This window comes from Lynx canadensis, chromosome C2, assembly GCF_007474595.2.
Source record: "Lynx canadensis isolate LIC74 chromosome C2, mLynCan4.pri.v2, whole genome shotgun sequence".
NCBI classification, from domain to species: Eukaryota; Metazoa; Chordata; class Mammalia; order Carnivora; family Felidae; genus Lynx; species Lynx canadensis.
In genome coordinates this window covers 6,554,686-6,570,048 of record NC_044311.2, presented here as the reverse complement: position 1 = coordinate 6,570,048, position 15,363 = coordinate 6,554,686, and the positions used below count along the sequence as shown (strand labels likewise).

The window sequence follows — 15,363 nt, the reverse complement described above, 5'->3', positions numbered from 1 at the left end:
CTGGTCCCCGCCTCACTCCAGGGGCGGGGCCTCCCTGAAAGCATTCTCCGGCTCCCACCTGGGGCTTCTCCTGCAGGTATCTAACCAACCCAGCACTGTTTGGCAGCCGCAGCGGGCCCCCAGGGATGCGACAGCAGCCCCAGGATTCCTCCTGCAAGGCTCTGGGCCGGGCGGGGGCGGGGGCAGGCAGATGAAGCCAGGGAGGCAGTCGGGACACTGGAGTCCCCAGCCTGGCCAGTGTCCATGGAGCAGAGGCCCAGCCCGTGGGGTGCTCGTTCCACCCGGCGGGACCCACCCTGAGGCCTCAGCGCCGGCCTGTGTCCCCCAGGGTCGCTGCCCCAGGGAAGTGGCTTGCCATCGTTGAGGCCCCGCGACGGTCTCCCCGGGGCTGCCTTGACAAGCCACTGCGTGAGGATGGGAGCGCTCTGCTGGTGCGCCCCCTGGTGGGCTCAGTGCAGCGGGGGAGAAGAAGGGTCCAGATCCGCAGGATTTGGGAGCAGCCTCCGTGCCCTTGAGCCTTGCCACTCAAAGAGTGGGGCACAGACCAGTAACGCCCGCATCACGAGGGTCTTGTAAGACCTGCCGAATCTCGGGCCCCACCCCAGCCCTTGCATTTTCGCCAGGGCCCCGTGATTCGGGCACACGCCGCCCTGGGCAGTCGTTTACAAGTGTCGGTCTGTGAGCGCCCCATCATTTAAAATGCCGATTCCTGGCCCTTTCCAGACCAGAATCCCCGGTGGGAGGCCTGGGAGTCCACTAGCTTTCCGTGTATTCCTTTTCTTCGTAATTGAAATATAATCCACATGCCACACAATTTATCATTTTAAAATGTACCATCACCGCTCTCCAATTCCGGCACATTTCATCACCCCAAAAAGGAACCCTGTGCCCATTAGCAGTCGCTATGCGTTTCGAATGCACACAGATTTCGTGTGTTGAATAGTGAGTTTTCACTCTGCTGACATTCCTTTGTATTGTGGTAAAACACACACACACACACACACACACATACACACACACCCCAAAATTTAGCATCTCGAGCCATATTTAAGTATACAGTTCAGCAGTGTTACTATATGCATATTGTCACGCAGCAAAGCTCTACCTAACCCTTCTGCGTCTTGCAAAACCGAAAGTCTGCACCCATGGTCGGCTCCCATTTTCACATCCGCTGACACCCACCGAGCCACACAGGTGCGCATTTCTGCGCCAGGCCCTTCGGAAAGGGCAAGGGAGCAAAGACGAACTTAAGACAGGGCAGGAGGGCAGCCCCTGCTCTCAAAACCCACTCACTAGTAACAGTCCGGGCACTCACAGGGACGTGCTAGCGAGCGCCCCGTAATTCAGTCCAGCTTCGCTCTGTGCTCCGCCCTTGCAACGCGTCCCTGGGAAGTGGCCTACAAAGTAAATATGGGTATGTAGAATTATTTTTTTCCCATGTATTTTTGTTATAATCCTGCAGGATGTGTTCCTGCCAGAATCAAATAAAAGAAACCAACTGAACCCCCGATTGCACCGCAACCACATTCAGAGAGGCCTCACGTTCACGCCGAGAAGCTTTCTGCCTTCCTGGGTGCACAGGATCTGCTCACAAAATCCTCCCACGTTTCTCTAGCAGATTCAAATGGGCAATCAAACCACATGTTTGTGTGTGTGTGTGTGTGTGTGTGTGTGTGTGTGTGCGCATGTTCATTGAATAGCACAAATATATGAACATGCCCCCCCACGGCATCCCTTCTGTTTGGGAGGTTTTTTTTTTTTTTTTTGACTCCCCGGGATCTGAAGATAGACGGGCCAAGTTTCAGGCATTCCCCACCACCCATGCAGGCAGTCCTTGCTGGCATTTTAATCATGAGGCTGGGAGTGGGTGTTTGGGGACAATGACACGACAGGATTGAAGATGTTCAGCTGAGCTCAGACCTCGAGAGCTGGCCTTTGCCTCTGCCCACACACGGGGCCGGCTCAGTCATCGGCCTGAAACTGCCAGACGATACAAGCAGGTGTGCCCTGGCCGGCTGTGCCCCTGACTCATCCCTCTGGTACCGGCTGCACGCTGAGCTCCATGGGGGACCTGGGGATGCTCTGGGCAGAGTCACGTGGACTCCAAGCACCTCTAGGCAGGAAGAGACCACACACGTACAGGAGTGACTGAGCGCAGCGGAAGGGCCGTGTTCAGGGTCGGGAGAGCCAGGCAGGGTGTCAAGCAGTCCAGTGGCAGGGAGACTAGCGTTGGCTGCACCTCGTCCTAACCTGTCCTTGTGTCTGGAAGAGCCAGGACAGGCAGCTCCTGTGATTCGCCACCCTGGGACCCAGGCCCCACCTGTCTGGCTCTTCCCCAGGCCTTGATGCTGGAGTTCAGCTCACCTATGTCTGTGCAGCCAAGTCTTCTGGTCCGAGGCAGCCTGTCCACCCTGCTGTTCTCTGCCAAGGGGCCTTTCCTTCACTCTAGCGAGATGGGTGAGAGGGGTCCCCCCGGTCGGCCCACCTTGCTTCACCTCCACCGGCCGCGCCGCTGGATTGCTGAAAGAACCCTGCCCAGCCGTGGGTGCCCGTCTAAATGACTCCTCCAGGAAGCCTTCCTGCCCGGCCCGGCCAGAGGCGGGTGTCGTTTCTCATACCGTCCTATCTCGGAGCTCTTCAGACGCCTCCCTGTCTCCCGCCCGGGGCCAGGCACACGTGCTCCTTAGGTCTGTTCTTTAAAATGGCAGCTAATTGCGATCCTCCCCCGGGTGGCCCGTCACTCATTGGCTTACTGCCCTGAGAATGGCAGAAGCCAAGTGTGGGGTAGCATTCCCCCTTGGCGGGTGGGGACCTGAGGCAGCGGGACTCCCCCCAGCCCTTCAGGCTGGACCCTCGGTGTCGTCGTGCAGAGACAGGGCAGCCGGGCTCAGCGTGGGGGGCTCTGTGCTGGGCCAGCCGGGGCTCCAAGCCAGGCCGTGCATTGACCAGCTTTGCGCCGGTCGTCTGTGGCTGCCGCAAGGAATTACCACAACCGTAACGGCTTAAAACAACACAAATTCATCATCTTCCGATTCTGGAGGTCAGAAGTCCGAGAAGTTCTCACTGAACTCCAATCAGGGTATCAGTGGGGCTGGTTCCTCTCTGGAGGCACCAGGGAGAATCTGTTTCCTAGTCATTCCCGGTTTGTAGAGGCTGCGCGGACTCCTTGGCTTGTGGCCCCTCCGTGTGCAAAGCCAGCAACCGCTGGTGGCGTCTTTCCCACCTGGCTCCTGTGTCCCTCTTCCACTTAGAAGGACCCTGTGCTGACATTGGGCCCACCCAGACAATCCAGGGTAATCTCCCATCTCAAGACCCCTAATTTAATCATACCCACAAGGTCCCTTTTGCCATAGAAATTAACATTCGTGCTTGTCAGGGATTAAGATGTGGTTGTCTGGGTGGTGGGGGGTGGAGGGCTGCGGTTCTACCTGCTGTAGTCACTAGCAGCCTAGCCTTGTGCCTCAGTCTCCCCCCGTACAAAAGGGAGACCAAATCCACCCCCATAGAGTTCTGGGGAGAAATGAATTCGTTAATGGTTGGTTACAGAGAACAGAGCCTGGCCCCTAGGAAGGGCTCAAATAATACTTGCTCTTCAGGGTCGTTCCTTTCATATTCCGGCAGTCACCTGGGATCCCCAGTAGTGGATCCGTGGGGGTGAGTAAAGCTGGCTGAGGGGCGAGTTACCTGCCCAGTAAGGAAAGCCTTGGCACAGAGCCAGGGTGTGGGGAACGTATGCATGTGTCAGGGAGGAGGAGTTAGGCTCGGCCCTGGAGACCTGAACACAGGCAGAGGGATGGGCAGCTGTCGGGCTGAGGGACATCCCTCCCCCACCCCCCCCACCCCCCACCCCCATCCCCGGAGGGATGTCCTCCCACCAGGGAGGAATCAGATCTTCCTGGAGCCACGGCTCTGAGCTGAAAGGCTCTGCTTTAACTAAGGGAGATTCCCAAAGCCCAATCTTCTTTTACCTCAGGTGAGAAATTGGAGAATTCATTATAAACTGGGGGTGGGCCTTGGGGTGCTATTTCCTAGTCCCCTAGATTCCCTAGACAGACGACTAGAAGCGCCGAGGGCTCGCACCTAGATTCTCCGAGAGGCCTCCCTCGCCTCCCCTCCCTCCCCGGCTGGGGCAGCGCCGCACTCCCCCCACAAGTCAGCACCCCAGCTCAGCCCAGTCTCCAGTCTGACTGCACCAGGCTCCGGCTCAGACCTTGCAAAAGGGTGGAGCTCTACTGGAGAGGAAAGAGGCAGGCCCCGAGGGCTCAATTACTTCAGCTCCCTGGCAGCCCGTGGGGATCCTGGGGGTCGCAGGCGGCCAGCTGCTGCACGCGGGGCTGGGGCTGGGTCGTGAGTCTGGGGGCAGCCAAAGGGAGCCGCGGTCTCAGCCTCTCTTCTTTGGCTGGGGAGGGAATTTGTGAGAGTACCAGAGCGTCCCTGCTCTGGATCAGGCCCCTTGGGGGTGCCCTAGCCCGTAAGCGGCCCAGGGCCTGCCCCTTGCTCCTCCATAGGCCTTGCAGAGGTGAGAGAGACCGTGGAGCTTAGTTACAGCTCCCTCCAGCTTGACACAGCAGAGAAGTAGCCAGAGGGTCGGGGATCACGATCCAAGGCCTGCGGCAGTTCAGTTCAAGGCCGAGGGCCCAGAAGGATGCCCAAGACGCAGTCCCAACATTTGAGGAGCTCCCCCTCTCCTGGGGAACAGATGGGCATTGCTATTTTGGGAGCAACCACACACGAAAAGGGATGCCCAATGCCCTGGGGGTGCAGAGGCTGCAGCCACCAAGTAGTCAGAGCAGGCTGCTCGGAGGGGGTGCTCCTGCTGAGGCGTTTCTTGACAAAGGAGGAGGGCACTAGGTGGAGCGTGTGCAAAGGCAGGAAGCAGTTCGAGAAGCCGTCACCTGCACCCTCGGGCAGTGTGTCCTGACGAGGTATGTGAGTTTTCGCAGCCGAACGTTCCTTCAGCGAAATCCTGGGCCAAAGGCGAAAAGCCTTTGGGGCAGTGGGGGAGAGACCTGGGAGCCCCACTGCCAGGGGCTTCCTCTCCCCCCGGCCGTGGCCCCCGAGGAACAGTTTATAAGTCCCCCCTCCCTGTCACTCCGACGCGGCCGTGGGTGAAAGCCTCTGTGGTCTGGGTGTCTTCCTCCCTGCCCTCCAGGATGGACCCTCCATGGAACTCTATCTACTAAGGGTGCGGTGTCAGCTGCCGGGTCCCTGGCGGGGGCTGCAGGGAGGGGAGGGGACAGGACCCGCCTCGGTGGGAAGAGGCCGGCAGGGACTGGCACAGCCCCAGTGTGTCCCCCTCGGGGCCCCCGCCTCATCGATCTGGCGGCACCGGCCTGGCGGTGACAACCCCAGGGGCAGGACCCTCGGGTGGGAGTGGCCCGGCCGGCCCCCTGCACGTGGCTTTCCTTGACCTCCGCGCCACATTCTTCAGTATGCTCATCATGTGCACCATCCTGACCAACTGTGTGTTCATGGCCCAGCACGACCCCCCGCCCTGGACCAAGTATGTTGAGTGAGTATCTTCAGGGCCTCTCCAGCCGGCCCCTCCCTCCCTTCCTTCCCAGCCCCCACGGGGGGCCCCTGAAGTCACCCCAGAAGTCGCCCGAGGGACTTGCCCACCTGGAGGGTCCTTGGCCCAGCCCCTTCCTTCTCTGGCCCCTCCTGGTCCTGCCGACTTCTCCCCTTGAGCTGTGTCGTCAGGGGAGGAAGCCCTCCGGGTTAGCAAAGTGGGCGATTCCTCCCTGACCCGCCCTAACGAGGACTGAGCTCACTGGGGAAGGCTCAGAAATAAAATCCTAATAATTTATCGAGCACTTAGTGTATGCCGGGCCCTGCCACAGAACGGTAAGCCTCGTGTGCTTTGACCCTCGGGGCAACCCGATAGGATGGGTACGGCCACTGTGCCCCTTTGACAGGAGAGGAGGCTGGGAATGGGAGGCGCACCTCGTCCGACGTGGCGTGGCTAGGGGGTGTGGCAGCCGGGCAAGGCCCAGCACGGTCCCCGTTTCCGCCCTGTCTGTACTGCCTCCTGTGACCGTTTGCAGTTTCAGAAAACTGCTTCTAGTCCTTTCTTCTCAAATGACAGTACCTTGCCCACAAGTTCTAAAGAGACCTAATAGGCCCTTGGGGCATTCGGTGCCGGTTTTCGGGGAACTGACAGAATGTTAGGGAAGCCTCTCTTACCAGAGTGGCTTGCCTTGCGGCTCTCTGTGTTCACACAGGACCCCCAGTGTCCTCGGTGCCTCTGGGACGAGGGAGGTCGCACCGGGGTGGGGCAGCTCCCATTCCAGCCCGTGGGCCACAGCCCTGGCATCCGGGCATTGGGATTCTTCAGCCCAGCCCACCCAGCCTCAGGTGCTACAGCCTCAGCCCCCTTCCCAAGCCCACCCTGGACCGTTGTATCCACCCTCCTGCAGGAAGTTGAGGATGGGCTGTCTCTAGCCGCGGAGTTGCCGCAGCAAGGGGGAGGGGGTGACGTGATCTGAGTGTCCTCCCAGGGCCGACCCAGCGGCCACCATTTTCCCGGTGAGGCACATGACCTCCAGGTCTGGGGTGAGGAGAGGAGTCGAGGGTCTTCTTCGGCCAAAACAGCCAAGGGGCAAAATGGAAAGTTCAGGTGGGCACATGGCGGGCACTCAGCAGCGCTGAAGGAGCACGTGGCTGCAGAATCGGTCCGATGTTTGGAACAAAGCTCCGGCTCACGGGGCATGGCAGAGGCCCCGGTCCGAGGGCTCCTTAAGAGAGGGGCCATCCAGGGCCCGTGGCATGCCCGTGAGGAACCTGGCCACCCTGGCCTGCGGGCTTCAGCCGCCCTGAGAAGCCTCGCCGGTCTCTCCTCCCAGGTACACCTTCACTGCCATCTACACCTTTGAGTCTCTGGTCAAGATTCTGGCTCGAGGGTTCTGCCTACACGCGTTCACCTTCCTTCGGGACCCATGGAACTGGCTAGACTTCAGTGTGATTGTCATGGCGTAAGTACCTTGCTCTCTGGGCCGCGCCGTGCCACGCCAGGCCACAGAGAGGGTCGTGTGCGCCCTCCCTGGCCCCCGACCGCCGGGCCCTCTCGGCCCCCTACTCCAGTCCGGGTAGAGCTTTGCAAGTTCTGTAGAGCAGCCCATCTCACTGCTATGGCAAGAGGAAGACAGGACGGACGCCCCGAGCTCATCCTGGTGGGCCGCGGCGGGCAGGCTTACGGGCGCCCCTGTGGCCCCGTGGCAGCCAGGGACATCATTAAGATTCAGGCTTAGCATCCTCTGCCCTTCCCACCAAGGGAAACCAGTGTTACAGCCCCAAATCTCTGAGCCACTGTGAACAATGACCTGGGTTCCCCGGGGATTAAGAATGAATCAGCAGGAAAGAGAAGGAGCCTGGAGAAGTGACCAGGCATCCCCAGGAGCCCGTGCCAGGCACACCAGTGCTGTCTCCACTCAGAGACTCCCCATGTGGCACGTTCTAAGGCACCGGTCACTGACGTGATCCAAGGGATCCTCACACCGGCCAGAGAGGACAAGGATTCCTTGTCCCCATTTGACAGATGAGAGAACAGGTGCCAAGGACACACAAGGAGCCTTCCAGAGAGTGAGTGTGAATATCCGTGGCCCTGCTGCCGTGCAGGCTGGGGCCTCACTTCTCTGTCTAGAAAGAGACCCTCGCTGAGGCTGGGCTGACGCGTTCCACTCGGGGTGTGCCAGCAACGGATGCTGTGTTCTGGTGGGGGTGGCTGATCAGGGCGGGCCTCCTGGGCAGGAGTCGTGGCCCGGGCTCGGTCCTCAAGCCCTTTCTGAAAGCCTGATGTGCGCGCATGACCCCGTGTGCCCAGGCCTGGGCCCCACACCTTGGCAGGAAGCGGAGCCTCCGCTCCCCAACTTTTGGAAGCACAGTGTTGGCCCGGCTGGAATCAAAGGTTCAGTTCAGCGCCCACCTTCTCGGATTCTCAGATTTACCGCACCCGCCCGTTCGCGACAAGGTCCGCTTCGCCCCGGATATGAGCAGTCCTGCTGTCAGCTCAGCCATGCCATGGGGAAGGGAGGGGAGAGTGGGCAGCCGGACCCTGCTGATGGGGCACTTTCCAGCTAGCTGGAGAGTCTGGTGGTTAGAAAATGCATCAGGACCAGTGTTTCTAGGTGCATTGCTTGCAGACCGACTCCAGCTCACCAGTTTACAGGTAGGGGAACTGAGGCTCAGAGAGATGCTGCCCCTTGCCCAAAGCCAGTGTAGACCTCGGCCTGGGCAGAGCTGAGTGAGCAAGGGAGAGCATAGTGGGGGAGGAGGCAGCACGGCGGGGGACAGCCGTGTGGCTTTGCAGGCCATCGTGCGAGCCCCGGGGCGTGGGAGCCACGGGCAGTTGAGAGGAGGGAGTGACGTGAGCTAAGCTACATTTAAAAACATTTTTCTAATGTTTATTTTATTTTTGAGAGAGAGAGACAGAGAGAGTGCGAGCAGGGCGAGCGCAGCAGGCTCCGGGCTCTGAGCTATCAGCCCAGAGCCCCGATGTGGGGCTCGAACCCACAAACCCCAAGCTCATGACCTGAGCCAAAGTCAGATGCTTAACCGACTGAGCCACCCGAGGGCTCCCTGAACTACATTTTATAAGTTCACCCGGAAGCTGGGGGGCTGTTTCGGTAGCTGGGAGAGAGACAGTGGCTGGGATGAAGGTTTAAGTAGAAGAGCTGAGGAACATAGTCAGATTCTGGATGTACTTCAGGGGCTGAAAGGAGACCCCAAGGTGGTTTCGGTTTGGGCAGCTGGGTGAACAGGGTTACCGTTTGTTAAAATGGAGGGTGAAGGGAGGAGCTGGCTGGGGGAGGGAGGAAATCAAGAGTCCAGATCAGAATGCATTAAGTTTGAAAGCATCCAGGGTGAGATATGGAGCAGGCAACTGGATATTCCGGTCTGGAGATCAGGAAAGAGGTCCAAGGTGGAGGTATATATTTAGAAGCCATCGGGGTGCAGATGATACTTGCAGCCGGGAGACCAGATGAATCATCTGGAGTGAGCATGGCTGGGGAAGGGACAGCGCCTGGGGACCACACCATGGGACGCTCCAGCATCTCGAGGTCAAGAAAGAAGGGGTAAGAAAAGGAGCCTGGAGGGCACTGCCAGAGGGGGTGGAGGAAAGCCTGGACAGAGGACTGTCCCGAAAAGCCCGCTGAGGAGCGTGACTCCGCTTGAAAGAAGCCCCGAGAAGGCTGAGGAAGGTGAGATCCACGGCAGGACCGTTGCGGTCCACGACGTGACACCGCCGATGACCGTGACAGCATTGATGGCCTTGGCCAGAGGAGTGAGGGGACATACGCCTGATTAAACAGGGCTCAAGAGAGAGTAGGGCACGTGTAGACATCCACCCTGTGGGGTTGGCTATAAACAGGACTGAACGTAGGATGCTGGCTGGGCTTGGGGAGATGGTCAGAGGAGCACGAGTAAAGAAGGGAGGTGTCTTTGTAAGGGGGTGCGCATGATCGGGGGGGGGGGGGGAGGGAAGCTTGGCGATGGAGGGGGTTGCGTCGCAGGAGCAAAGCCCTTGAGCTGGCCCGAGGGCTGGGAGTCCAGGGCCCAGGTGGAGTAGGGCACTGGCCTTAACAGCCGGGAGGGCAGAGTTTCAGACGGATTGGTAGAGTCAGTGATGAGAGAAGAGGAATTTCTCTTCCGATTGCTTCTATTTTCTCCACGGTGAGAAGCGGGATCATCAGCTGAGAACCCAGAGTGGGGAAGAATGTCTGCGGTTTGAGGAGAGAGGGAGCCCTCTCCACGCAGAGCTGAGACGTTGCACTGACTTGGGAAAGGGGTGGGATTCCCATGCCAGGCCCAGGCCCCGGGGTGCCCTGTGGGAGGCGGGCAGCGATCCATGGGCCCCCTGAGGGCCTGGTGTCACAGGAAGGGGGCTTTGGCAGGACAGGACACGGCATCTGCGTGAGTCTTTCCGACCTTCCCATCCTGGAGCCCGAACAGGACTGTGTCACAGCAGCCGTGCTCCCAGACCCTGGGTCTCTTGTTTGACAGTGGGAGCCAGGCTTTGGCCTGTCTTCAGCCCATGTCTCTGGGAGATGCTCTGCACGACCTCGGGCCTTTAGCAAGTCCTGCTGCCTCGTCTCATGAGAGAATCTCGGTCTCGACCCCCGGGCGCCCCCCCCCCCCCGCCCCAGGACACTGCCTCTTCCACTTGGCATCATAAAGCAGCTAGGTGTGCCTCACCGAGGCCTGCCTGCCTCCCCTCTGTACCGGGGCCAGCGGTGACAAAGCAGAACGGAGCCTCAGAGGCCAGCAGGCTATTTCCAAGTTCCTGAGCATGTCACAGAAATGGCACTCACTTCCCCTGGGGCCGCATGGACCCACCGGAATGTCAGGTTTCTGCTCCGGGCTGGATTGGCCTGGCAGCTTTGAATGACGGCGGTTCTGCCTTATGAGAACAGGGACTGCCGTGGTGATGCAGCGGCATGCATCCTGCCGCAGCCAAAGGGGTTCGGGAACGTGGGGCTCCCAGGATAACCAGAGGAGCCTTGGGTGGCGGAAATGTTGGAGTCAATGAGACTCCCCATCCTCCGTGGTGCAGATGGGGAACTGGGGCTCCGAGGGAGCCTACCACTTGCCCCAAATTATGAAATGAATCAGCAGCAGTGCGGGAACTAAAACCAGGTCTCCTTACTGGAGAGGCACGGAGGTCTGATGTTTCCGGCCAGGTTTCCACCTGATCCCTCCCTCACTCAGTGTAGAGGCTGTGGGAGGGTCCGGGTTGCCGGGAAGCCTGCCAGGCGACCCCCTCCCCCCCCCACCCCGCCCCGGGCCAGAGTTCTTCCCGGTGCCCCTCCTGGCTGGGCATTACCTGCCAGTTAGCACAGCCTCCTACCTCCTGGGGTTGTTATGGAAACCGAACCTGGAGGGGAAGGGAGGCAGGGCAGAGAGGAGAGGGTGGGATCTACCTCTGCCCAGCAGCAGCCCGAGCGGGGGGGGGGGGGGGGGGGGGGGGGGTTGTCTGCATCGATAGGAGAGCTACACCGGAAGGTGGGGGTGGAGCGGGAGGGGGACCGGGGGACCCTTGCTCTCGGTTCCTCAGCTTCCAAAAGGGCATCCCCCTGCCCTCGGGCTGGTGTGCCAGCGGGAACCCTCACCCAGCATCCTCCGCTCTTTCAGGGCCCACGATCACCACCCCAGCTGGCCGCCCCTGCCCGGCAACGTGGCCAGAGCACAAAGAATAGAGTGGCTTGGAGGAACGCTTTGCCAGGCTCGCAGGGGCAGAGCTGTACCCCCAACCCGGCCACTGATGAGCCTGGCCCTTTGCCAGACACAGGGTCTCTCACCACCCACCTCGGGGCCCCAAGAGAGGCCTCGTTGGAGGTCTAGGGCCGGCCCCCCCATGGGACGCAGCCAGGCAGAAGGAGCCGGGGCACATAAAAGGGACAGCAGCCCCCCATGTCATAGACACGGCCAGAGACACGCAGAGCCCTCACCCAGCCCCACGTCTCACCTTCGAGACTTCCTTCTCAGGATTGCTCTCCCACACGTGTGCTGCCTTCACAGACACACGGCCACCAGCCCCGCTCCCGCTCTCAGCCACTCGGCCGGCCTTAAGCCTGCCGGGAGGGAGCACACGCCTCGGGATCTTGGCTCCTCTGTGCTCAGTACCAGCTGCTGAGGAGGCAGACGATGAATGGAGGGCGAGCCTGAGGGTGTGGGGACAGCGGGACAGGCACAGACAGGCAAAATCCAAGCTTCGCACAGACAGGGCTTCCCTGGAGACGCGGGGGGACACGCGGGACCTGTAAGGGACGAGAGCGGAGACGCAGGGACGGTTGACTCTCTCCGATCTGCACGGCACTTTGCTGACTCCCTGTGACCAGAAGAGACAACCTCGAAACCAGTGTCCTGAGCAAGAAGAGCTTTTGGCCCCGGCCACGCTCACTCGTCCGGCAGCAGGAAATGGGGCCCAGAGCCACCGGCAGGCTGAACCCGTGGATTCCATGTGATGGCAACCTCAGCCGCGTTCTAAACCTGACAGGCTTGTGGTAGCACCACATCTGGATGGAGAGTCCAAGCCTGAGAGGAGAATGGGGGGCAGAGGTTTGGGGATCTGCGTCATCACGGAGAATGGAATAGCCGTTGCAAGTAAAGAGGGAGCTTGGACCAAGTGAATAGGTGTCGATGGGCCAGAACAAGGGAGGTGACGTCTACTCCGCACCGGATGTTGGGGCTGCCTCTGATTGCCGCACCAGAGAAAGATTTACAAGCTGAAGTAGCTCCAGGGGGCGGCACCGAAACCACACCACAGAAGGGATCCGGTGTAGCCAGAGGGAAAGCTCTGAGAATGTGTCTGCTGACTTCCCATCTCCGGAGGGATGTGGTGAGTTAAGGAGGGAGCAGGCGTGGGAAGATGGGAGGGCCATATGAGTGAACATGGAGGAAGCTGGTGTGAACCTAGCGTCCGAGCTGGACCAGGCGCGACCCGGCTGGCTCCAGGACTGTGCCCTGACACAGCCGACCGAGTCCTTCCCTGCCGACACCCACAGCCCAGAAGCAGATTCAGAAGCTCTGAGCGAGTGGAGGGGCCTGGAGGTCCAGACTGGCGGACCGATTCCAGCCGCACTATCAGCCCACCCTTGACACTCACCTGGCCTCGCTGGCCTGACATCCTGGGTCTGATGGCACTCGGCCACCAGGTCAGACACACTTGGTTAAAAATCAGATATCCTGAGTCCCCCGTCCTTTGTTAAACATCAGACACCGTCGCTTAAATGTCAGCTACCCTGGATGTGAACTCTTTGGTTAAATATCACAAGTCGCTTGCCAAGGTCCCGACGGCCCTGGTCGCACACCGTCCACGCAGCTCTTAGACACCCTGGTCACGTGGCCCATCCACGCATGCCCTCACACGCTGCTTGGGCAGTCCCCTGCCCCCCAGAGACCGACTCCTTCCCCCTGTGCCTGTGAGGACCACGCACGGATGTCTGTCCAAGCTGTAGGTAGGATCGCCTCCGTCACCCGGCCCTGCCGAGTGTCCCTCGGGCCCAAGCAGACCTAGAAGGCTGCTCGCTCCTGAGGTCGCTCCTCCTGTGAAGACCCAGGGTCATCCTTGGGAGTCTCCGGAGGTCTTGGGGTGAGACTTGAGGGGGCCTCGGCCCTCAGAGATGCTGCTGTGCCTCCGTGATGATCTCAGCCAGGACCCGAGGATCCCACGGCTCAAGGCAGCCAGGCACCAGCTGATCACAGATCCCAGAAGATGTGGAACAAAACCAGGACCAGAAACCGGGCTCCCCTGTCACCTGGCCTGATACCCTGGAAAATGGTTTCCCTATCCACCCTGCCGTGTCCTCAGCCTCAGACCCCGCCGTGTGGCTTCGTGTCGGCATCCCCAGTGGCGTGGACAGTGAGGCAGGGTAGTCGCCTCCTGGGGCCGGCTACGGGACCGTCACCGAGAGAGCCGCCTCCTGTGTGGGGCTTCCCGTGTGGACATCCTTAAGTCACCTCACCGAGGTCCTGGCGTCAGGAGGGTTGAAATGAGGAGGAAAGCTTGAGGGAGCCCTGGGCCATCCGGAGCCCTCCCTGTGGGAGGGGGAGAAGGGAGCGGGCTGGTGGGGGAGGGCCGGCTGAGGTGCTGCTTTGTAATTCCCAATAACTGTGGTTTGATTCTGCAGGTATGTATCAGAAAATATAAAACTAGGCAATTTGTCGGCTCTTCGAACTTTCAGAGTCCTGAGAGCTCTAAAAACTATTTCAGTTATCCCAGGTAAGATGCCCAGGTTTGCCTCTCAGATCTCAGCTACAAGTGACTCTCTCTCTGTCTCCCCTCCCTCCCTCCCAACCGTGTGTCTCCTATTGGCCTGTTGTCACTGTCTTGTGTGTGACTTTCCCTTGTTACAGATACACAACTGAATTTGTGGACCTGGGCAATGTCTCGGCTTTACGTACCTTCCGAGTCCTCCGGGCCCTGAAAACTATATCAGTCATTTCAGGTGAAAATCAGGTTAAACGCCAAGGCTGGAGGGACACACTCAGGCCTTCCCAGCCACCCGGGGGCCAAGGCAACCGTTGGGAAGGCCCCTCCGAATGTGCCTGTCACCAGAATACTTTTCCCAGAGCTTGGGTCGGGGGGCTGTCGGCGGCGGATACGGCTGTCCCCTCAAAGCCTCACAAAGCGTCTTCGGGGCTACCCACCCCGGCAAAGCCCACCTTCACGGATGCCAGGGGGGCACACGGCACCCCTGGTAGGTCCTGCATTGAACCCAAATTCTTCCCGAGATAGTGATGTCCTTCCCAAAGTGAACTCAGTGCTTTGAATAGCTAAAAGCTTGTATATGAATCGCTTCCACCTGACGCATCGTCCTCCAATAAGGAAACAAAAAAACTGGATTTGAGAGAAACCGCACACACACACACACACACACACACACAGCCAAAAAGGAAAACTCAGGGCTGAGTGCCCGGTCCGACATTGTGCCCCCTCTGGTGACATAGCAGCCACCGCCGCTGCAGCCGCCTTTTGTGAGACAGAGCGTACTCTGTGGACAGGTGTCATCGGGCCTTGGCGTCTAACAGCCCTCACTGCATGGTGCGGTAGAGGTTTAGCAAACCGTGCATGGTAGCCTCAGGAAGAAATTCTCCTCGACAGATGTTGGCAATTGTACCCGGGAAATCTAAGCCCGGATGGCCTCTCTAGAAAGCCAGGCCACCCCATCCATCCAGGAAGGCTCTCAAGAGGCTTATGATGATTTCACAGCCCAGAGGGCAGTGCCCAGAGGTTCCTTCCAGGGCCTTTTCTGGATGCAGCCACAATCAGAACTGGAGAAGGCACTTGGTTTAAGAAGGCAGCTAGAGACAGGTTGGATGCCGCTGATCTGGGGAGGTATCAGAGCCGAGGGTAGAAGTAAGTGAACCAGATGGTCGCATCCATTGCTGATTTGGAAAGCCGTATGTCCTGGGCCCTTGATCTGGGCCCATGGAGCCGTAGCGGCCCCCAGGGAGGCAGGGGCCCTGCTCTGAGCAACCTGGAGGAGTTCAGACTCTCCTTTGGTGGGGCTAATTACCTTATAGGAGGACCCCCCACTTATGCTGGGTTCAAACTGAGCCTCTGAGTGCTCCTCCTGGCCTCTGAACCCCATGGGATGTGCACAGGGCCTCTTGTTGCCATGCTCCCCGCAAGTGGCCCAGACTCCTGCTAAGAGCCAGTAGCAGGTGGGGCGGTCTGTGCTCAGTGCACGGAGCCACCTCCATCGGGACAGGCATTGTCATTGGCCTCGGCACCCACATTCATGCTCAGAAGCCTCAGGGCCTGTCCTCCGGGGTCCCAGGGACAACCTCGCATCACATACCCACAAGATTCGAGAAGCACACTGACCACGGCAGTTGAGAAAAGGCAAGTTCCAGTCTGTTTTA

The 15,363-nt window shown here is 59.6% G+C and overlaps 1 protein-coding gene across 8 annotated transcripts in view; it reads left to right on the top strand.

Moving 5' to 3' along the window:
• SCN5A (sodium voltage-gated channel alpha subunit 5) overlaps positions 1 to 15,363 on the top strand; it is a 94,183-nt gene that overhangs the window by 19,890 nt on the left and 58,930 nt on the right. For 5 of the 8 annotated variants that reach the window (XM_030329652.1, XM_030329646.1, XM_030329645.1 and 2 more), the window contains 3 exons: positions 5,423 to 5,512; positions 6,843 to 6,971; positions 13,852 to 13,943. In XM_030329652.1, coding sequence (XP_030185512.1) covers positions 5,423 to 5,512; positions 6,843 to 6,971; positions 13,852 to 13,943 — 311 coding nt within the window. Of the gene's footprint in view, positions 1 to 5,422; positions 5,513 to 6,842; positions 6,972 to 13,625; positions 13,718 to 13,851; positions 13,944 to 15,363 lie in introns of all 8 variants that reach the window. The other 3 variants (XM_030329651.1, XM_030329649.1, XM_030329647.1) reach the window with 1 other exon arrangement.